The sequence below is a fragment of the Camellia sinensis genome, chromosome 4, assembly GCF_055761805.1.
Source record: "Camellia sinensis isolate YWXY chromosome 4, ASM5576180v1, whole genome shotgun sequence".
Taxonomy (NCBI): Eukaryota; Viridiplantae; Streptophyta; class Magnoliopsida; order Ericales; family Theaceae; genus Camellia; species Camellia sinensis.
The window spans coordinates 216,178,145-216,202,630 of NC_138964.1; the positions used below are offsets into that span (position 1 = coordinate 216,178,145).

General features: G+C 42.4%; 1 protein-coding gene across 1 annotated transcript; it reads right to left on the minus strand.

The window, feature by feature from the left end:
- Window positions 1-18,094: 18,094 nt before the first annotated feature.
- Window positions 18,095-23,987, minus strand: LOC145789924 (myosin-1-like). Its single transcript, XM_082867561.1, has 4 exons — window positions 20,967-23,987; window positions 20,617-20,772; window positions 19,735-19,842; window positions 18,095-18,373 (listed from the first exon to the last, which is right to left on the minus strand). The coding sequence occupies exons 1-4, from the start codon at window positions 20,997-20,999 to the stop codon at window positions 18,164-18,166; spliced, it is 507 nt and encodes a 168-aa protein (XP_082723687.1). The 5' UTR covers window positions 21,000-23,987; the 3' UTR covers window positions 18,095-18,163.
- Between the last annotated feature and the right edge of the window lie 499 nt (window positions 23,988-24,486).

Sequence of the window (24,486 nt, forward strand, 5' to 3'; positions counted from 1 at the left end):
TGTAGACACCCCATTTTTGACCGACCCTAAGACTCAGACGTCACCGATTGAGCGCTGGGTGATATTGCATAATGTGCTTGTTCAGAAGTTCCAGAATCGCGGCCGTGAGCCCTGCCTCCAGACTTCCGAACCCTCTTCTGTGCCTTGTCTCGGTTTGCGAACCAGACTCGGTTTTCTCTGTTTCTATTCCTGAGGGGAGGGAGAGGTCCCGTAGACCATCTCTCAATGTCCGTAGGCTACATTTGGTGGCCGTAGGCCATTTTGCCCATTTCGGAGTCCGGTTCCCGGTTTTCGGAGCCGTCAGGCCGTGTACCTCGGTTCGGGACCGCCTAACCACCTCCGTTTGCTCTGATTTTCGGCATAATTCCTATTTGCTCCCTGTTGAGGGACACTGGGGGTTGAGAAACCCACTTCGAGGTCGAATGCCATTTTCGATGCTTAACAGCCCATTTCCGGGACCCCGAACTGCGTGTTTTGGCTCCGGAACATTCGTTTTGCAACGGTTTTCGCTCATTTTTGGCAGGTACCTCTGTTTTATCCCGAGGAAGGTCACTGAAGGGTGGGAGGCCAGCAATTGTTGCAGCAACCAGTTATCTCTCTTCCCGAGCCTCCCGGCGCCCGTTTTTCGCACTTCCGGGCTAATGTTGAATACCTTAGAGCTAGCGTTGCCAACTTTCAACCACATATCTGTGATCTACACACCTGGGAGGCCACTAAAAGTTCATGGCCGGCCATTAAGGTCACCTGACCCTTTTGACCCTTTTCTTCCGGGCTAATGTTGAACCCCTTGGACCTTTTTTCTTGAACTTTGAACCACATATCTGTGATCTACACACCTGGGAGGCCACTAAAAGTTCATGGCCGGCCAGTAAGTCAACTTGACCCTTTTGACCCCCTCTTTCCGAGCCATTGTTGAACCCCTTGGGCCCACTTTCTTGGAATTTCAATTACATGGTTGTGTTGTACACACATAGGGCTACCTCCCCAATACCTGGCCGGCCAGTAAATCTGGTTGACCCTTTTGACCCCTAGCCGGCCGGCTAGGGGGTGTGGCCGGCCGGCCACCTCCGGCCAAAGTGAGCGGCCGGCCGTGCTCTCCTCACTGTGCCCTTTCCAGCTGTGGGGCAATATCCCCCAGATATTTTCTGTATCCGGGGGATATTTTGGGAGAGAGTTTTCCTCTCCATTTGACCCCCCTTTTACACCCCTTTCTTGACCATATAAACCAGCTGAGGGTCTTCTTCATAGAGGTTAGAAAAATTCATCTCCAAGGCTCAACCCTAAACTCCATTGTTATAACTCTCAAAACTTCAAAAAACCCTAACTCCTTAACCTTCATTTCTTCTACACCACCAAGCCCTACCACCACTATCTCATTTCCAGCAACAAAGAAGGGTTCTTGAAGGCCAAAGGAGCAGCAAATCCATCCAAGAAGCAACCAAAGTCTAGATCTTCAAGGGTAAGTTACACTTTTACCCTTTTGACCCTTTTTCTTAATCAATATGTAAGCCATGCATGCTTTTTGTGTTGAGCTTCGGCCTTAACTGAAAAGGGCCATATTTTGAGCTCATCTTCACTTCTCATCAAGGGCTCAACCCTGTTTGAGCCCTCCATAATACACTTGCTTCTTTGACCATCTTGTATGTCATAATTTTGCATGCTATTTTTGACCCATGAGTAATTTATTTTCGAGCATGTGGTAAACTGATTTAGGGCTTATTTTGAGCCCCTCTTCAACATTGGAGAAGGGCTCAACATTGTTTGGTGTTTCCATATGTCACTTGTAGTTATATCCCCTATTTGGCCCTTTTTTTGCATAAATTAGTAGCCCTCTTTGTTTCTGTTTTTGGACCTTGGTCCGAACTGAAAGTGGTCTTATTTTGGCCTATACTTCATGTTTCATTCACACTTTTTTTCTGTTTGGTGATTATTTTATACACTTCATGTTTTAGCACCTTTTGAGCCTTATTTTGCATCATATTTTTAGCATGTTTGTATACTGATTTTGAGGCTGCCATATGCTGTAAATGTTCATATTTTTGGTCCATCTTCAGTGTTGTAGAAGGAATTTTTTCAGTTTGGGTTTAGCTTATACCACTTGCTTCATTACCCCTATCTTGGCCCCTATTCTTGTATGCTATTTTTGCCATACCTATATTTGCTGTTTGGCCATGTTTATAACTGTAAAAGTGCTTATTTTGGGACTGTCTAGCTTCTGTCTTTGCATTGCATGTCCATGTTGTGCATGTTTAGTATGGCTATAGGCCATTTCGGATGCCTAATGTTGCATTTCGGGACATTTCCTTGCATTTCATGTCATTTCGCTTCATTTCGGGACTGTTTTCCCTCATATTTTGTTGCTGAAATTCCATTAGTATGCTTGCATATCATTTCCATGTCATTTCATATCATTTTATCATTGCCTCGGTTTGCGTGCCCGTGTGCACGCATTTCGAGGCACTTCATTTTCGTCCGCCGGCATCCGATGTGAGTGTGGCTGAGGCTCACTCATGTTGGTATAAGCCCATTTGTCATTTCCATGTTATTTCATCACATCTTATCATCGCCTCGGTTTGCGTGCCCGTGTGCACGCATTTCGAGGCACTTCATTTTCTGCCATCGGCATCCGATGTGAGTGTGGCTGAGGCTCACTCATGTTGGTATAAGCCCATTTGTCATTTCCATGTTATTTCATCACATCTTATCATCGCCTCGGTTTGCGTGCCCGTGTGCACGCATTTCGAGGCACTTCATTTTCTGCCATCGGCATCCGATGTGAGTGTGGCTGAGGCTCACTCATGTTGGTATAAGCCCACATCACGTTTTCATGTCATTACATTGCATTCCGCCATCGCCTCGGTTTGCGTGCCCGCGTGCACGCATTTCGAGACACATATCGTCGCCTCGGTTTGCGTGCCCGCGTGCACGCATTTCGAGACACATATCGTCGCCTCGGTTTGCGTGCCCGCGCGCACGCATTTCGAGACACATATTATCGCCTCGGTTTGCGTGCCTGTGTGCACGCATTTCGAGACATATCATTTTCTCGATTTGCGTGCCCGTGTGCACGTATTTCGAGGCATCTCATTTTCATAGCATTGAGTATGTTAGGATTGTATCTTAGTTGCATTTCATGCATATCATGCATATTGCATCGTGTCCGGAATAAGAGTTAGCCCGGGCACGGGAAACGAGGTACATTTCGTACTCCGAGTGACGGAATGTGTCTCAATTCCCCAGTCACCGACACTCCGGATTATCCATGATGGAGTTAGGTTTTAGCTGTAGTTTCATGTGCATTCATCCTATATTGAGTTGTGCATTTCGACTCCTCGGCCATCATGCCTCGGTATGCGTGATTGGTGGCACGAGGATCGAGACATGCATATATTTGTGCAAATACATTGCTATGCCCCTTTTCTGCTCTCTATTGCAGCAAAACGAGGAATCAGCAACTTTTTGGAACTTGGCACGCATTTCAAGAACAGGTGTAAACAGAGGCTAATCGGGGCATTTCGGTGGATTTCCGCGCAAGACAGTCCGGACATGCATCATCCACCAGAAGCAAGGCAGTCCCTGGCTTGCACGCCAGTTTATTTGCTTTCTAGTTAATTCATTAATTAATTAGAATTCTGTAATATTTTGGACTGTAATATTCTTTTATTTTGGGGACTGTAATATTTGGACTGTATTATTTATTCGGACCCTCCGAGTGAGGGCATAACTGTAATAAGTGTGCGTGAGTGTGATGTATGTCTTCCAACCCCACGTCTTTCTCCCTTTTATTTATCCGTTTATGATGGTTAGATTAGGGCATATTTAAATTAGCATACAGTATGACAGCATGTTTGCATCATCCATCTGTATTGCATGCACCGGGCTCGGCACATCATACTAACTGCATTGTACTTTCAAATCTAAATTGAATACATGATAGTTGTAGCATTTCATATACCACCTTAGAATAGCCGAGCCTGCTATAGTTGCATTTTGCATGTGTTGCATTAGGCATTTTTGTATACTTAGGATCATGCATGATTTCTAATTAACTTCCTTTTTTTTGGCTTGGAGTACTCGGTAAGTTTTATGCTTTAGCATCCTTGCATGCGTGTGAGTGACTGCCATGAATAGCATGCTTACCATGAGGCTATGTGCTTATCTGATATAACTGCCTGAATGCCTGTGGGTGAAGGTTGGGTTATCTGAATTGGAATAAATCATCAAATGTTTCAAGCCTACCTGCGGGTAGCAAATCGTTTTCAAAAACAAACAAGAAGTGTTTTATTCCAATCCAGGCGACCTGGTCTATATTTATATGCTGTGCGCATCACATAGTAACCTAGGCTAATAAACCGAAATAAGAATTCACAATGTTTTCAAAAATTGATATCATGATTAGTAGAGGCCGGTCTATGACCGGGCGAGCGGGGGTGCTCACGAAGTGACCTTCCCCAATCGTACCCAAGTTCCCGAGCCGAGGCAACTTTGGTAATGACGGACACGTGGCCTTTTGGCACCGAGTCAGGGTTTCCTAAATTTCCCAAATTAAAATATTTAGGTGGCGACTCTGTATCTGGCAAAGCAGTCCATGTTTGGCACTTCTTTCAAAAATCTGTTTTCTCAAAACGATTTGCCGGATTTGGACTCTTTGGTTCAGACTTAGAACCGTGACTAACGAAAAGTCGAGTCCGAGCTGTAGCGAGGTCCCCCGCGGGCTTGTTACAGTTTCTGGCGACTCTGCTGGGGATTTAGAGAGCTTGACTCGAACTCATGATATCTGTCTTTTTGACTACACTTGTGTGTTTCTTTGCATTGCATTTGCATTGGTGCGCCTAGGACACCGTGTTTGCCATCTGCTATTCCTGAACGGTTTGCCGGAGGCTTGTCTTGTCAAGGCATGACCATAAGGCTGACCGGTTGTGGGCTCTGCCAGTATGGGAACACAAACCCCGGTTTTACCGGGGCACCCTCTTTGACCATTCGACCTAGTGCATATTCGGATCCATAGTGACCATTCCAAACTAGGACAGGTTGCTTACCCGTTTATAGGTTGTTTGAAACCGCTGCGTGCGTAGTGAAACCCTAGCTCCTGACAAAATAGGACAGGGAAACCCTACCCCAACATAGGGGTGTTTTGGCTCTCACTTATCTGTTATGTGCTTTAGAGTGCGTCTCTACAGGAATGCATGTATCAGTATATGAGTTTGGGCATCAGGCCTGCGGGCACCAGTTTGCGAGTTTGGGCATCAGGCCTGCGGGCATTACTATCAGTATTTGGGAGTCAGCTTTACCTGTGGGTATCAAACTCAGATTTTGAGGCCGAATTTTGGGCAGAATTCAGTAGAGGGCACACTCATTCAACTATGCTCGTATCTGTTCAGGTGAAATCAGGCTGAGGTGCTATCTGTTTTCTCTTTTGCTAGGTAGTCTTGGAACTGTCGCTTCAGAAGGCTCCGATATCCCCCGAGGTTCATCGAACTTGTGCTGATAGACTTTGCCAGGTCAGAGATTCAGTTCAAGGGTAATCAGTGTTCTTTCGCTGAGGCAAGGTAAAGAAAAGCCGGCAGGGCTCATCTGTTCATCTAATCCGTCAGTCGCCAGTCACATCACCTTTGTTCGGACTCAGCAGACCGTGATGGCACAAGGTTCGGAAGAATTTGCGGCTGTGACAGCAGCGCTAAATCGGGGAACTGCCATGCAGGCTGAGACCAGTATTGAAACGCAGCGCCCATCTGGGGCATCTGCCTCACATCCAGCTTTGGGACCCCAGCCGAACTTTGATCCAATTCCGCCAGTTGAAGACTTGCAGTGTCTGAATCCTCGAGAAGGCTTGGCTCAAGCTCAGGTGCTCAGACCCCTGGTGCGGCCTAATGAAAAAACTCAACCCTTTCATGTTGATGAGTTCAATCCGACTGCAGTGAAAATTGCAAACCTGGAGAAGCAATTCAAAAGGGCACAGGGCCTTAATTCCATTCCTGGCATTGAGGATGGGCACACCGAGGATGCCATCCGGCTCCCAGACAGATTCAAAATGCCATACATCGACCGTTTCGATGGGTCTGGAGATCCAATGGTACATATCCGACTTTTTTTGGATGTCCTGAAGCCGATGGGTCTGACTAAGCCACAGAAACTCTCTCTGTATGGAAGAACCCTGTCGGGTGTAGCAGCTACTTGGTATACCAAACTGGAGGATACAGTGAAGCAAAACTGGGAAGAACTGGCTGAGGCCTTTGTCGATCAGTATTCCTACAATACCCAAGTTGAAATGACCATCCAAGAGCTTGAAGCAACTCGCCAAAACCCAACAGAGCCTTTTGTGGAATTCATTGCAAGGTGGAGAGCCAAGGCAGCACAAATGACAGATCGTCGCCCTTCTGAGAAGGATCAAGTGCAGATGATGGTCCGAAACCTCGAGCATGATATGTTGCAAAAGTTGATAGTCGTTCCACTATTCACTTTCAAAAATTTGCATGAACTGGGGGTTCAAGTCGAGAATGCGTTCAACAGCGGGATCATTCCCAGGACAAGGGAACTGACAAGGAAGGCAATTTCAAGGAGTACCAACGCTGGTAGTAGCATTCCCAAACCCACTGAAATCAATACGGTCACCATAGCCGACCCTTTTGGCAAACCGAGCCTACAAACAGCTGGCCCAGCCCGAACTCAGGGTAGAACTTTCACTCCCCTCTATATGAGCCTGACTAGCACACTAAAAGCCGTGATGGAAAAAGGGCATCTCAAACCCCTCGATCCTCAACCTCTTCCCAACCCACTCCCAGCCAGACATAACCCCGCCAAGTACTGTGTGTACCATCAGCAGCGCGGTCATGGCACCGACCGTTGCTACCGCCTTCGTCATGAGATCCAAAATCTCATCGACAACCGGACGATAGCTCCACCTTCGGACCCCAATGACCAAACATCTCCTGCCTACCTCAATCACATCCACATACTGCCATCCACCTTTGACCCCAGCATATACATCACCCCGGCCCATCTACCCAAGCCTGAGGTGTTTATCCCAGAAAGCATGGACTTATGCATGATGGGTACACCCGAACCTCAACCATCTCAAACCCGTGAACCCACTACTTCTGAGTTGATGGGAATGATTAAAGATCTTCAAAGAACCGTGACGGATCTGGCCTCCGGGACATTGGCTCTATCATCGACCACACCACATACCGGGAACTTCATGTCAAAAGGCTCCCCGATGTTGGGACGGGCTGCATTTGAGGAAGGCCAATCTCTTGGCAAAGTGGAGGCGAGTGGGAGGAGCAAGGTAGGGGCAGGCATTGGTCCCCATGAACACCTTCGGTGGGATATTGAGGCTTTGAAAGCTGAGGGACTGAACAAAGAGCAAGTCCTCGCAGTTGTTGCAAAAGCTGTGGATGACACTTTCGCCACTCAGAATGAGAGCAGTCTGAATCAAGGGGCAAGCCAAGAGAAGGGCCTTTGTACGAGGAATGTTCCTTTCAGCCCTAATCCTCCACTCGGAAGAGATCAGCAAACCCAGTCAGCGCCTGCCAATCCCTTTGCTGGTGCGCCCAGTAAAAATCCACAAACCTTGAAATACCAACCCCGAGGTCGGAGGGTCTTCCATGCCCTCTATATGCCTTTGTCCAAAGCTCTCCAAATCCTTGTTGGACAAGGCCATCTCAAACCCCTTGAGCCTCGGCCTCTCCCGAACCCTCTTCCGGCTACACATGATACTACCCAGTACTGCGCGTACCATCAACAAACTGGCCATACTACCAACGCCTGCTTCCGTCTTCGCCATGAAGTACAGGATCTATTTGACAATGGGGTCATCCCCATACCAGGTCCTGCGAAGTCTATCGGCACTTGATCAGTGAACTTGTAGGGGATAATATGATGCGATTGGAGGGATGAACCACCTGCGGGCAGCGCTCAGTTTACTCTAGATATGGTGGATGGCATGCACTGTTTTGAGCATTTGCGAATGCCGGTTTCCGACTCGGGTATTGGGTCAGTCTTGTTGTTTTGTTTTGAGTCTGTCCTTTTGTTTTGAGTCAGTCTCTTTTTATTTTGGATCTGTCTTGTTGTATCGAGTCAGTCCTGTTGTACAAGAGTCGGGTGATTCCGGGGGGTGTTACCTCGGGCGTCACCATTTTGTTTTGTGTTTGTCTTTTCGTTTTATTTTGAGTCTGTTTCTGCCAGGGAGCCAGTTGTACCAACAGATTTGAATGAAACAGCAGTAATTTTTGCACTTCTATGTTCGCTTCTGCCGTGTGCTAGTTGTGACGGAATCTGAATGAAATGGCAGTACTTTTCGCCTACTCTTCTGCACCCCAAAATCATTGCATTTAACCTAAATTTTTCAAAACTTTTTGAACACTGCGGTGAAAACGAAGAGGAAGGAATTCCTCGGAATTCGCAAAACTTTGATCATTTGAGAGAAAGAGAGGCATGCTAAGCCCTTAATGAATGAAATCATGCTTGTTAGCGTGAGTACTGAGAAGGACCCTGGCTTGATCCAGACTGGTTTCACACTACCTTCAGCGCGAGCAATTTGTCGCTTTCTTAAAAACTTTCAAAAACAAAATGTTTTGCGCGGTCTTGCGAAGACCTGTGTGGAATCGCTCTTGAGATTGTACAGCCTAGGATCACTCTCAGCCTCGAGACTCAACCCCTTCGCTTCCAAACCTTGAACTTGAAATCAGAAGGTTCGACGGTCAACTACGATGTGAGGCCTGTGTGGCTAGATTTGAAGCAGCCCTCGAACAAGAGGCACCAAAGTCAGGTCAAGAAGATCAGATCTCATCAGAAGAAGCTTACAAAGCAAAGCAGCAGCCATTCTCCTGGATTCAGATGACTCCAGGATCTCAAAACCATTTGGCATGGACTTGTTATACTTTTACCCTTGAGAGGCTCGTTGGGCCGAAAACCCGGAAGGGCGACCCAGGCAAAAGTTAGAGCAAGAGAAAAAAATACAAAAAAGAAGAAGCAAAAAATGCAAAAAGAAAAAAAGAGAACAAAAAGAAAGATGCAAAGAAAAGAACGAAAAAATCAAAAAAGGAAAAAGAAATGAAAAGAATTGAAAAGAAAAGAAGAACAAAGCTCGCAAGGTCGAAAACCCGCAACGGGCGCCTTGGCAAAAGTTAGAGCCTAAAAAGGAGAGGTTAATACCCGAGTGTACCTTAACCCCGAACTACGTGAGGCTTGATTCCCATCTTTGGGATACGTAGGCAACTTCATTCTGAAGTCCAGCCGTAAAACACTTCAAACTCAATCATGTCCATGTAATGTTTCTGATAATCTTTGCCTTCTCTGTATCCGAGAGTTCGGTTGCAATCATCACTTCGAGGACTGATTATAATGCGCCGTGGCGCCATTCAGACAAGGGGCAACTTTCCGTTGCCATTCAATGCGCTGCGGTGCTATCCAAACAAGGGGCAACTTTCCATTGCCATTCAGAACGCCGCGGTGCCATTTCAAACAAGGGGCAACATTCCGTTGCCATGCAGTGTCCTTCAGACAAGGGGCAATTTTCCATTGCCATGGATCCGAGGTTGCGCATCTCAAGAGTAGGTCCCATGCTCGTTGAGCAGTGGTCGTTTACGAAAATAGTTTTTGAGAATTTTTACTGAGGTTGACTAATCTTCTCGAAAAGTATTCCATTTTCAAAACTGGACCATTTCTTGGACCCAAAAGAGGAAAATTTTCAGTGCTCATAGCCTAACTTGCATGATTTTAAATCAGAAAATTGAACAAGCATGATTAATCTAACTCTCATTTTGGTCAAATTTTTTTAGGAGAAAACTAAAACAAAAAATGGTCAAAATGATGAACTACGGGCACAGTTGAGTCAGGCTTCCTGTCTTTCCCATTGTCAACATTCTTGCCAAGAAGGGCATTCTACCTGCCAGAAGAGGGCACAACTGAAGTTAACAACAAAGGGCTGAAAGCTCTCTCATCCTCCAAGCAACGAGGTATCAAGCTAAGTGCGAAGCACGAACAAAAATGGGACAAGACATTCCACTCCCTTATCTGGACAGATCTGATCATAACCCCTCTGTGGGAGAAACTCACTGTTGTGAACAAGAAGAAGAATCTAGCGGAATGCTAAGGGCACGAGCCCACAATTTGCTGTTTATCCATCAACCACCCAGGGGAGGGATGAAAAACGAGAGATTGAAAAATAGAGAGATGTACGATGAGAGAAAAAGTGAGAAAGGGGCTTTTTCAGAAAAAACAGAGCTTGAGGGCCGAGTGATATGAGAACCACAAATAAGAAAGGGTGGGAAACACTACCCGGTGAAACAGGCTCCCTGTGCACATTTGAGTGTCGTGTCTTTTTGTTTTATCTCGATTCTCGTTTTGAGTCGTTTCGAGTGTTACCCGATGTGTCTAGGTTGTGTGCCTTTTATTTCCGTGTTGAGTTGTCTTGCTGTGTTCAATTGTAGGCTCAATACTCGGTCGAGAACTCATTTCTCAATTTCCAAAAAAAAAATCATCTTGTGCTTAGAGTGCGGTGCCATTCTCCACATTTGTGCAAAACAAGATTCATTCTTTCATAAAACCGCAGGGTTCAGCCCAGGTCATGTTAGAACAGCAAAACCAGGACCTATCTGAAGCTATATAAGTTCCGGACTGCGAAACAAAAGAAAATAGGGAAAATTTTGAGCATCTGAGTGTGTTTCACCTTCGGAAAATTCTGAGATTGCATTCCATATGTACCTCTTCAGGCCTTGCCAGTGCCCTGAAGAATGAGCGTGCCTCTACTCCAAGCTTAAGCATGCTTCAAGTCAGAATGGCAATTAAAGCAGCGGCAGCAGATGTTACCTCTCGCCAGTATGAACAGGGTGTGCCCCTTTGAGCTAAGTGTGTTGCAAAGTCCTCTAAGAGATAAATCAGAGGCACCAGAGTACATATTTGATGCTCCTCTACTACATAGAATGTGCACTTTCATATACACTTCTGTTGCATGCGTGCCACACATCGTTATGATTCATGCATAGAATATGCCTACTTTCGATTCTGCATAGAATTTGCTTTCAATATTGCACAGAATATGCTCTTGTTTCTTGCATAGAAAATGCTCGTATCTTTTGCATAGAAAATGCACTCTTCCATACTTGCATAGAAAATGCACTCTTCCATATTTGCATAGAAAATGCACCTCATTTGCATAGAACATGCATTCACTCGCACTATCTTGTGCACTTACACTTTGTATCTCACTAGCACTGTCTTGTGCATCTTGTGGTTGTATCTCACTCGCACTGTCTAGTGCATTTCAAATCAATCGCGCTGTTTAGCGTATCGCACTGTTTAGTGCATTTCAATCGCGCTGTTTAGCGTATCGCACGGTTTAGTGCATTTCAAATCAATCGCGCTGTTTAGCGTATCGCACTGTTTAGTGCATTTCAATCGCGCTGTTTAGCGTATCGCACGGTTTAGTGCATTTCAAATCAATCGCGCTGTTTAGCGTATCGCACTGTTTAGTGCATTTCAATCGCGCTGTTTAGCGTATCGCACGGTTTAGTGCATTTCAAATCAATCGCGCTGTTTAGCGTATCGCACTGTTAAGTGCATATCAATCGCGCTGTTTAGCGTATCGCACTGTTTAGTGCATTTCAATCGCGCTGTTTAGCGTATCGCACTGATAGTGCATTCAATCGCGTTGTTTAGCGTATCGCACTGTTTAGTGCATTTCAATCGCGCTGTTTAGCGTATCGCACTGTTTAGTGCATTTCAATCGCGCTGTTTAGTGTATCGCACTGTTAGTGCATTTCAATCGCGCTGTTTAGCGTATCGCACTGTTTAGTGCATTTCAATCGCGCTGTTTAGCGTATCGCACTGTTTAGTGCATTTCAATCGCGCTGTTTAGCGTATCGCACTGATAGTGCATTCAATCGCGTTGTTTAGCGTATCGCACGGTCTAGTGCATTTCAAAATCAATCGCGCTGTTTAGCGTATCGCACTGTTTAGTGCATTTCAAAATCACTCGCGCTGTTTTGCGCATCGCACTGTTTTGTGCAGTTTATCATTCGTGCTATTTTGCGCATTGCACTATTTCATGTAGTTTACATTTCGCACATCACTCGCACTGTTTAGTGCATTTCAGAATAACTCGCGCTTTCTTGCGCATTGCACTGTTTTGTGCACCTTACTTGCATTTTGCATGCGTTCCATCGCGCTATCTTGCGCATCTCACCTGTACTTGTTAGTGCATTGTATCGCGCTATCTTGCGCACCTTATTTGTATCGCACTGTTTTGTGCATTCACCTTGCTCGTACTGTTTTGTACACCTTTAGCATCGCACTATTTTGTGCATATGTTTAGCACTGTTTTGTGCATTCACTCTGCATCGCACTGTCTTGTGCACCCCCTGGTCTAGGAGACCTTAAATCCTCCGGTCTGCGGAGACCTTAAATCCTGCATCTTTATTCGCACTGTCTTGAGCACCCCTGGTCTAGGAGACCTTAAATCTTCTGAAGGTGCAATTCCTTTGGTGTTTGTCGTGCCCGAACGACTTTCGGTGGTCTGGTATAGCCACCTGCCTGTGTTTGCGGGGAGTTCCTAGGAGACCAACTGAGACGGTGGAAACTAGAGTTTGAATGGCTTATGCCTAGAACGCAAAGGTTCGGGATTTCCGAGACTAAAGTCTGGTTTAAATACCCAGGGGTATATCCTCGGCTTGAAATCTGTATGGCAGCCCCATAGATTGAGATAGCATCTGTATGCACCTCAATTCTGGATACTGAACCAACCTAGTCTGTCACCCCGTTGGAGAATAGGGAAAGCTGCGACCATGGTCAGGGAGAAAAGTAGTACCTGCAGTTCAGCCAAGAAGAAGCGGAAGATCCCCAGCAGCATGAGGTAAGTCATTGCCAATGCCCCTGTGAGGTACCTTTACCTCTTAGCTATTACATTGCATTTTAGTTATTACATTACAGTGCATTGCATGCATGAATCCTCAATTTTCAAAACCGGCTTCGCGTAGCGTATAAGTCCAACTTTCAAAACCGGCTTCGCGTAGCGTATAAGTCCAACTCTCAAAACCGGCTTCGTGTAGCGTATAAGTCCAACTTTCAAAAATCGGCTTCGCGTAGCGTATAAGTCCAATCTTCAAAATCTTCTCGCATATCATTTTGCATCTTGCCCCCCCTGCCTGCGGGCATGCCTGCGGGCACATTTCTGTTTATCTTGTATGTTTGTCTAAGCCTTCGGCCTTGTCAAAAATGGGTCGTCTCTGGGCTTTGACATTCACTCCCGTCACTTGTGACTTCCGAGTTCTGTCAAAGAGGGGCAACTGTAGACACCCCATTTTTGACCGACCCTAAGACTCAGACGTCACCGATTGAGCGCTGGGTGATATTGCATAATGTGCTTGTTCAGAAGTTCCAGAATCGCGGCCGTGAGCCCTGCCTCCAGACTTCCGAACCCTCTTCTGTGCCTTGTCTCGGTTTGCGAACCAGACTCGGTTTTCTCTGTTTCTATTCCTGAGGGGAGGGAGAGGTCCCGTAGACCATCTCTCAATGTCCGTAGGCTACATTTGGTGGCCGTAGGCCATTTTGCCCATTTCGGAGTCCGGTTCCCGGTTTTCGGAGCCGTCAGGCCGTGTACCTCGGTTCGGGACCGCCTAACCACCTCCGTTTGCTCTGATTTTCGGCATAATTCCTATTTGCTCCCTGTTGAGGGACACTGGGGGTTGAGAAACCCACTTCGAGGTCGAATGCCATTTTCGATGCTTAACAGCCCATTTCCGGGACCCCGAACTGCGTGTTTTGGCTCCGGAACATTCGTTTTGCAACGGTTTTCGCTCATTTTTGGCAGGTACCTCTGTTTTATCCCGAGGAAGGTCACTGAAGGGTGGGAGGCCAGCAATTGTTGCAGCAACCAGTTATCTCTCTTCCCGAGCCTCCCGGCGCCCGTTTTTCGCACTTCCGGGCTAATGTTGAATACCTTAGAGCTAGCGTTGCCAACTTTCAACCACATATCTGTGATCTACACACCTGGGAGGCCACTAAAAGTTCATGGCCGGCCATTAAGGTCACCTGACCCTTTTGACCCTTTTCTTCCGGGCTAATGTTGAACCCCTTGGACCTTTTTTCTTGAACTTTGAACCACATATCTGTGATCTACACACCTGGGAGGCCACTAAAAGTTCATGGCCGGCCAGTAAGTCAACTTGACCCTTTTGACCCCCTCTTTCCGAGCCATTGTTGAACCCCTTGGGCCCACTTTCTTGGAATTTCAATTACATGGTTGTGTTGTACACACATAGGGCTACCTCCCCAATACCTGGCCGGCCAGTAAATCTGGTTGACCCTTTTGACCCCTAGCCGGCCGGCTAGGGGGTGTGGCCGGCCGGCCACCTCCGGCCAAAGTGAGCGGCCGGCCGTGCTCTCCTCACTGTGCCCTTTCCAGCTGTGGGGCAATATCCCCCAGATATTTTCTGTATCCGGGGGATATTTTGGGAGAGAGTTTTCCTCTCCATTTGACCCCCCTTTTACACCCCTTTCTTGACCATATAAACCAGCTGAGGGTCTTCTTCATAGAGGTTAGAAAAATTCATCTCCAAGGCTCAACCCTAAACTCCATTGTTATAACTCTCAAAACTTCAAAAAACCCTAACTCCTTAACCTTCATTTCTTCTACACCACCAAGCCCTACCACCACTATCTCATTTCCAGCAACAAAGAAGGGTTCTTGAAGGCCAAAGGAGCAGCAAATCCATCCAAGAAGCAACCAAAGTCTAGATCTTCAAGGGTAAGTTACACTTTTACCCTTTTGACCCTTTTTCTTAATCAATATGTAAGCCATGCATGCTTTTTGTGTTGAGCTTCGGCCTTAACTGAAAAGGGCCATATTTTGAGCTCATCTTCACTTCTCATCAAGGGCTCAACCCTGTTTGAGCCCTCCATAATACACTTGCTTCTTTGACCATCTTGTATGTCATAATTTTGCATGCTATTTTTGACCCATGAGTAATTTATTTTCGAGCATGTGGTAAACTGATTTAGGGCTTATTTTGAGCCCCTCTTCAACATTGGAGAAGGGCTCAACATTGTTTGGTGTTTCCATATGTCACTTGTAGTTATATCCCCTATTTGGCCCTTTTTTTGCATAAATTAGTAGCCCTCTTTGTTTCTGTTTTTGGACCTTGGTCCGAACTGAAAGTGGTCTTATTTTGGCCTATACTTCATGTTTCATTCACACTTTTTTTCTGTTTGGTGATTATTTTATACACTTCATGTTTTAGCACCTTTTGAGCCTTATTTTGCATCATATTTTTAGCATGTTTGTATACTGATTTTGAGGCTGCCATATGCTGTAAATGTTCATATTTTTGGTCCATCTTCAGTGTTGTAGAAGGAATTTTTTCAGTTTGGGTTTAGCTTATACCACTTGCTTCATTACCCCTATCTTGGCCCCTATTCTTGTATGCTATTTTTGCCATACCTATATTTGCTGTTTGGCCATGTTTATAACTGGAAAAGTGCTTATTTTGGGACTGTCTAGCTTCTGTCTTTGCATTGCATGTCCATGTTGTGCATGTTTAGTATGGCTATAGGCCATTTCGGATGCCTAATGTTGCATTTCGGGACATTTCCTTGCATTTCATGTCATTTCGCTTCATTTCGGGACTGTTTTCCCTCATATTTTGTTGCTGAAATTCCATTAGTATGCTTGCATATCATTTCCATGTCATTTCATATCATTTTATCATTGCCTCGGTTTGCGTGCCCGTGTGCACGCATTTCGAGGCACTTCATTTTCGTCCGCCGGCATCCGATGTGAGTGTGGCTGAGGCTCACTCATGTTGGTATAAGCCCATTTGTCATTTCCATGTTATTTCATCACATCTTATCATCGCCTCGGTTTGCGTGCCCGTGTGCACGCATTTCGAGGCACTTCATTTTCTGCCATCGGCATCCGATGTGAGTGTGGCTGAGGCTCACTCATGTTGGTATAAGCCCATTTGTCATTTCCATGTTATTTCATCACATCTTATCATCGCCTCGGTTTGCGTGCCCGTGTGCACGCATTTCGAGGCACTTCATTTTCTGCCATCGGCATCCGATGTGAGTGTGGCTGAGGCTCACTCATGTTGGTATAAGCCCACATCACGTTTTCATGTCATTACATTGCATTCCGCCATCGCCTCGGTTTGCGTGCCCGCGTGCACGCATTTCGAGACACATATCGTCGCCTCGGTTTGCGTGCCCGCGTGCACGCATTTCGAGACACATATCGTCGCCTCGGTTTGCGTGCCCGCGTGCACGCATTTCGAGACACATATTATCGCCTCGGTTTGCGTGCCTGTGTGCACGCATTTCGAGACATATCATTTTCTCGATTTGCGTGCCCGTGTGCACGTATTTCGAGGCATCTCATTTTCATAGCATTGAGTATGTTAGGATTGTATCTTAGTTGCATTTCATGCATATCATGCATATTGCATCGTGTCCGGAATAAGAGTTAGCCCGGGCACGGGAAACGAGGTACATTTCGTACTCCGAGTGACGGAATGTGTCTCAATTCCCCAGTCACCGACACTCCGGATTATCCATGATGGAGTTAGGTTTTAGCTGTAGTTTCATGTGCATTCATCCTATATTGAGTTGTGCATTTCGACTCCTCGGCCATCATGCCTCGGTATGCGTGATTGGTGGCACGAGGATCGAGACATGCATATATTTGTGCAAATACATTGCTATGCCCCTTTTCTGCTCTCTATTGCAGCAAAACGAGGAATCAGCAACTTTTTGGAACTTGGCACGCATTTCAAGAACAGGTGTAAACAGAGGCTAATCGGGGCATTTCGGTGGATTTCCGCGCAAGACAGTCCGGACATGCATCATCCACCAGAAGCAAGGCAGTCCCTGGCTTGCACGCCAGTTTATTTGCTTTCTAGTTAATTCATTAATTAATTAGAATTCTGTAATATTTTGGACTGTAATATTCTTTTATTTTGGGGACTGTAATATTTGGACTGTATTATTTATTCGGACCCTCCGAGTGAGGGCATAACTGTAATAAGTGTGCGTGAGTGTGATGTATGTCTTCCAACCCCACGTCTTTCTCCCTTTTATTTATCCGTTTATGATGGTTAGATTAGGGCATATTTAAATTAGCATACAGTATGACAGCATGTTTGCATCATCCATCTGTATTGCATGCACCGGGCTCGGCACATCATACTAACTGCATTGTACTTTCAAATCTAAATTGAATACATGATAGTTGTAGCATTTCATATACCACCTTAGAATAGCCGAGCCTGCTATAGTTGCATTTTGCATGTGTTGCATTAGGCATTTTTGTATACTTAGGATCATGCATGATTTCTAATTAACTTCCTTTTTTTTGGCTTGGAGTACTCGGTAAGTTTTATGCTTTAGCATCCTTGCATGCGTGTGAGTGACTGCCATGAATAGCATGCTTACCATGAGGCTATGTGCTTATCTGATATAACTGCCTGAATGCCTGTGGGTGAAGGTTGGGTTATCTGAATTGGAATAAATCATCAAATGTTTCAAGCCTACCTGCGGGTAGCAAATCGTTTTCAAAAACAAACAAGAAGTGTTTTATTCCAATCCAGGCGACCTGGTCTATATTTATATGCTGTGCGCATCACATAGTAACCTAGGCTAATAAACCGAAATAAGAATTCACAATGTTTTCAAAAATTGATATCATGATTAGTAGAGGCCGGTCTATGACCGGGCGAGCGGGGGTGCTCACGAAGTGACCTTCCCCAATCGTACCCAAGTTCCCGAGCCGAGGCAACTTTGGTAATGACGGACACGTGGCCTTTTGGCACCGAGTCAGGGTTTCCTAAATTTCCCAAATTAAAATATTTAGGTGGCGACTCTGTATCTGGCAAAGCAGTCCATGTTTGGCACTTCTTTCAAAAATCTGTTTTCTCAAAACGATTTGCCGGATTTGGACTCTTTGGTTCAGACTTAGAACCGTGACTAACGAAAAGTCGAGTCCGAGCTGTAGCGAGGTCCCCCGCGGGCTTGTTACACATACCTAATGCAGGATTCATGAAAAGATGGCATTATAAAAATAAAAATAAAAGGATCATTGAGACAAGAAAAATCAAATGCTTGAGAATTTATTACACAATTTTTAGCATGTCAATAGAACTAAAAAAATTAAATAAAATGACACCATATTTCTTTACCTTCTGGCAAACTTTTGATGAGTCATCCTGGTAGGAAAGCCAGATCTTGATATTCGAACAACTTCTAGGACCCCGCAGCATCTTAGTTGCTGCAGCACAAGTTCTTGTTCATACATTCCAGGAGATTGAACGTTGTTGGGTTTGATACAACGAATGGAATGTGGTGTTGTACTCTCTAAACGTTGCATTAATTGGAACAATTGGCCCTAAATATCAGCAAACAACATGAATCAAATTAAAGAAGCTAACTCATCTTGAAAGCCAGATCTTGATATTCGAACAATTGGCCCTAAATTTTCTACAATTTTCTAATCCATCATTTGTATCAGACACAAACCCATGTGCATATGAAAAACCAAGAGACCCCAAATTTAAGACACAAATTTGATGATTATTTATTTCAAGGCTACAACATATGTAACCTCCAACTCTTATGTACATAGAAAAATATTCATATTTCACATTCTATAAAGAAATATTCCTACATTTTGGAATCTACATCTGGATCATAAATAAGACTAGTCATAGAAACATGGGCCAAACCTCTGTAATCAATTTGTACATGATCTTAATTAACAATACACCCCATAAGTGGTTCATCAGTCACCACTATTTTAAACTTCAGTAAAATATCGCTTTCAATATGATTGAAGTTCACCTAAGAAGTTCAAATCCATCCTTGCCACTGCTTAAGCTTTTGTCCAAAAACTTCCTTTTATGGTTTATGATGCCTTTGAGTTAACACCACTTTCGATTCTTGAAGCATTCTTAACAAGAGTTGAAACCAAAAGTCTTAGCCATGCAGGATTGGTACCCACTATAGTACAGCTTAGGAATACTATCTGTTTTTCTCTCATCAATGTAGCGCACACATGGGACAAACACAACATCACAAATATGCTAACACAACAATTCCTAAGAAACTAGGACATGCACACGATAAGGACACCAAATCATATTACTATTCATATACTTTTGATGCATATAATGTAAGAAAAATTTGATGCAAAATATGAAAGACGAAATCCCACAAATGCCATATATAATGTACACCTCTTAGAAATGTTTCAAAATATATTTGGGGTGGTGGGTTGCATTCCCAAGAAAGTCAAACCTTTGCCATGCTAAGAGATTCACCACATAGGTCTTATTAGAGACTCTAAAAACTGTTGTCAAAATGGAAACAAGTCCTCCCTAGAAGTGTCCATGCTACTAATACTCTCATTACTTGGTGACATTTCTGATTCGCTATCTTGTATTTAAAAATTTTATGTCCTCAAATAAGTCATGTTGTGCCTCTTTAATTTGATAGAATGGGTTGTTAAAGAAAATTACTATCCATGTAAATGGCCCAGACACCCTTTTCTTTGTTTTGCTACTTCAATTGCAAATCAAAAGACATACGCACAGAAAGCAAAAAAATAAAAGAAGAAATAAAATTTAAGTGCCCTAAATGTCACATAATGCCTCTCAGACATTCATGCTATTCTAATTAGCATAAATGGCGACAATGTGAAATTCCATGATCAGTCTTTGGGACAAACAAAACTCTAGAAAGTGAATGTACCTTAAATTTTGCTACAACACTTAACTTTGGGGAGTCTGCTCCACCTGATTTATATAGTGCACCAACAACAGGCTTCTCAGATTGAGCAAGCAAAGACAATGCAAATACCTGAGGAAGGTGGCATTTGCAAGAAGATAATAGTTGAATGGTATCCAAGTGTAATAAATCACGATTCTTCTCCAGAAACCCACTTGTTTGTTTACAAAGTCTCTTTTTATTAAAAAAAAAAATTATGAATAAAATAATTAGTTTATTGATTAGCCGTTTGTCTTTTGATTACAATTAATTATGTATTTCTTTAATTGTGGCAATTACACTCTATGAATTTCTACTATGTTATAAATATCATAAGAAAAAAGAGAAGCAACACTAATTTAGCTCACCTCAATATAATCATAAGCATAATGAACCCAGTTTTCTTATTATGTAAAAGAAAAAAAAAAAAAAAGAAGCAAATGACTTGATTTTAAACATCATCCACAATTAACAGCAGTTTACTTTTTTGGAAAATTCTTGTCGACTATTAATTCTAACTGGACATTTCACATGGATTTGCAAGCCGAAATGTGAACTAGATTGTCTATGAAGGCCTATGGGAAATAAACTGAGCCATTCCACTATCATGGTGGTAGAAAGCTCCATCATACCATGCTCAACATTAAGTTTGAAGGTAGAAACTTATGCACTAAATTCATTTCATACAAAATTAATTCCAAATATCTCAACAAATCTTCAAGGAATTAATTTGGTTCACTAAATTAACAAATCTCCTTTCCTATATACCAGCCACAAACATTTTACTTATAATCTTTTCATTTATACCTCAGTAGTTTCTTAAATGATTAAAGCACTATAACTTTTAAAAGGAAGTCTTATATGTACCTCTTCGGGGTGATAAAGGGACATTTTAAGCACATCTGTATGCCATGACTCCCTAGGTGCAAGAGGGATACTACGAAATGTCACACCAAATAATAACTCAACCAGCACCTTCAAACCCTCTATACATTGTGTCAAAGGAAAATATGATGCTACAACCTGCAAAAAAAATCAAGGACAATCATTGCAATTTTTGAATCTAAAGTATAAAATAAATTATTCAACAATCACAACCCAGAAATCTTCTAAACATAGGAAAAACCTTAGAATTGCCTAAAGTCATCGGTCGACCACAAAATCCACTAGAATTATGTGGACTGTGAGAAAACAGAAAACATAAGCATGTTGCTTACCAAGGAGTCCAAGCTGTAAGCAGAAGACTTCATCAACCTTGTGAAGTATGCTTCGTCCCAACAGGGGAGCACAAATGGCAGTCATATTCAGGGTAAGTTTGGGAAGTTAAAAAATAGCCAAAAGAGCCACACACACACACACACACGCACAAAAAAAAAAAAAAACTTCTCATGCCCATGAATCTGAAGACAGGATAGGAAACAATCAAAGTACCAGAATGACAAAAATTCTCTGCAGTGCATTAATTTACAGATGACGATGACTATGATGAAGATGAGAACAAGGATGCAAAGTTACTAATATGAGATACAAAGAGTGCTATGAATATTAAGGAATTAGATGAAAACATATGGAAAGGATTAAGATATTTGCTAAACAAGGACATTCCTGGTTTACCATTGTATTCAATTTGTGATAGACATCACACACATCAAATTAAGTGAATAACAACTTTGGGTCTCGATGGTATTTCTCTATCTCTATCTCACTCTAGTTTCCACTTTCTTCAGATTTTTATATTCATACATGCTTGCCAAGAAATTGAAATATGTCTGTCACACATATTTGAATAATTTCACCTGCTACATACTTGCTTTTCTTTCTTCTATCTATAGTAGTATTGCTTATTCTGCACACAACACAGATTCAATCTACATGTTCAAAAGGCTTTAAGCGTGATGATGATAAACTAATTACATTTCATTTCCTCAGATCAGTTACTCGAAGAAGAAACTAATTTGAAAAGTTAACAAAGGGAAGACAAACCTTATCTTCTGCTTCCTAGAGACAGACACATGTTGAACCCACAACCAAGCAGACATACAGTTTAACGCAAGAATCTTTCCACCATCAGTCATTTGCATCGGGAATGCTAATCCCGAAAGAATTATGTATTGGGAGGATGCTAATACTCTGATGCTCACAAACAAGTTCTAGAAGTATATGCTTCTATTTCGCTAATTAAAAACCAGCAAGTTACAAATATAGCTATGCTCAAACAACCGAGTATCTGCAGTAACTGATTATTTTCAGTTATTTGTTGGAGTGATTATGGATTTTCCTTCTGCTGCCTCGGAATCAACTGGTGTGATTAGCTTTTGTTGCTCATTCTTAATAGTGAGCCTATGTTCTCCTATTCATTAGGAACAATTCTTGACAACAAAATACACCAATCTAAAACCCCGACATATCACTTATGTCACTGAAAATAGAAGGTCAGTCCTAATTACTCAAAATCGTCAATTAAATTGTTCTGATGCAGCATGCTTAGCTCACAATGACAATGCTAGTAGGCCTGTGAAACATGAGAAACTAATTGTAATTGCTTTTGGATGTGCCTTATTTTATTTCTTATAAGATTTATGCATCAAACCTCTTGCTTCTAGCTCAGAAACCAACTTATGTTAACCAATATATTAGTCATATAGAATAAATCTTGTAATGAAATTGTTAGTGACTTGCCAAATGCATCAACATAGAAATTGTTAGTCATCCATCCAACCTCATAATAATGGAATGAATAAAAATAAAGCAAAGCCTCCCATTATGTATGCCAGTATCTGAAACAGTGATTAGATATGCTTTTGCTGTCTCATTAAACAGCAATTAAGAGAAATAGTAACACGACCTATATCAAGCATGACTACATATGAAAAAATAGTAAATCAAGACAAGTGAGCTCAACTAACACCTTGCTATGGGAACATGATGGGTATATAGCAGCAAGGGTGAAACCTCCATTGTTTATCATACACTATGTGAAATATCACTACCGACCATCTTCAAACTTTCTGCAATTTTGTTGCCTTTGCTACATTGTTTATCATACACTATGATATATATGATTTTTTCCCCTTTTCTTTTCTTTTTCACTATTTGAATGTGATGAAAAGGGTATTATATACATTGATATTTGTAGCTGTGTACAAACTATGAGAAAGAGATTATACCATAAGCTTTGTAAAGTGAAGTAACATGTGTGTGTATGTGTGGCTTGTCATTTTTTTCAGAAGCAAAAATGTCTCAACAGTCATTTTGTGCTTTCAAACATGAAGTATATACCTCAACAGCTCATCACATCATTTTGAGACATCCAGTATCTAACATAAAGAGGTCCTTGATGCATAATCACAAGGGAAAGACATTTAACTTCATTTTATGCTTTATTTCTTTTGGCAATTTTTTTTTAAATTTTTAAAAGCATTGTATTTTCTTCAAATACGATAAAAAAATAAAAATTAACCGACAATATATTATTATTATGTTTTGATAAGCGGGTGTCCGCACCAGCTAATGCACAACTCGACTAATACTAGCTAATGCACAACTCGATTTTGATTGAGAGTAGCAAATACTAAGATAAATTATCGGATCAGTAGGTTTGGGACACAAGGCTCAATTTGACATTTTAATAATAAAAAAAATAAAAATAAAAAAACCAATTATGAATATTTCAAAACTATTCCAATATTATATATATCAATACAAAACATCATAGCATTCAAATCTATACAACTCTCAAGCAATAAGAAATGGAATAAAAATAAGAATGAAAATGCCAATAAACAACACATGATAAAAAAATGAAAAACTTTCTTTGATTTATCTGTGGAACAAATATGAAGTCAATTGTGTCGGTGTTCTAGTTAATGGTGTGTCAAGTTTGTTGGAAGAAGAATAAGAAAAATTAAGGGGAGCACATATATAAAATTTTAAAAGGCAAAATTGAAAATATTTTTGAAACTAAAAAACTAAACTAAAATTTTAAAATTTAAGGGCATGTATCCCTCCTGATTGTATCATGACAATTATTTTTAAAATCACAATTAAACATAATACAATTTCTATGAAAAATAAATTTCAAACACATGATTTTTAAGAATTTCACACTTAAAGTGGAATATTTTCAGTACTAGAATTCCACTTTAAGAATCTAAGCCTAAAGTGGAACTTACCATCCAAAGACTCTACTTGAGTTCTTGACATTCAGTACTAGAATTTCACACTTGCAATTTTTCGTCACTGACCCCTGAACCCACTCTATTTTTCTGCCCGAGATTTGCCGACCAACATGGAGGGGGCGCACTTTGCATGGGTCTCAGGATTAGTTGGGGTTTAACCGGAAACCCGATTATTAAAAACAAATAAACCAAAACCTATTGTGCTACAACTTACAACCAGCATGGTGTCAGCATTAAATTTCAAACTTGGAGTATGTAAGATGTAAATCTACATGAATGAAAATAGCCATACTGCAAGTTTGCAACAACTAATAGTTAAAAAGAATTTAATGTGAGATAAACATAGGCACAAAGTTATATACATATGTGTGCAATATTCATAAACATATTTTTGAAAAATCTCTTGTGGGATAGTTGCAGCAGGACAAAGTGCAGAGGATCCACACAAAAAAAAAAAAAAACTAAGACTAAACAATTAAATTAAAAAACCCAGAAATGTCAGATGTTGTAAACAAACATTCAAATTAGACAGATCAAATTCAAGCCCGATTGACCCCAA

What these genes read in the sequence shown, in the direction of transcription:
- LOC145789924 (XM_082867561.1), bottom strand. Translation starts at nt 20,999, where the DNA reads ATGAAGTCTTCTGCTTACAGCTTGGACTCCTTG. An exon ending in CTTACAGCTTGGACTCCTTG is followed by an intron (nt 20,773 to 20,966) that starts GTAAGCAACATG and finishes TTTTTTTTGCAG; the next exon opens with GTTGTAGCATCATATTTTCC. An exon ending in CCCTTTATCACCCCGAAGAG is followed by an intron (nt 19,843 to 20,616) that starts GTACATATAAGA and finishes CACCTTCCTCAG; the next exon opens with GTATTTGCATTGTCTTTGCT.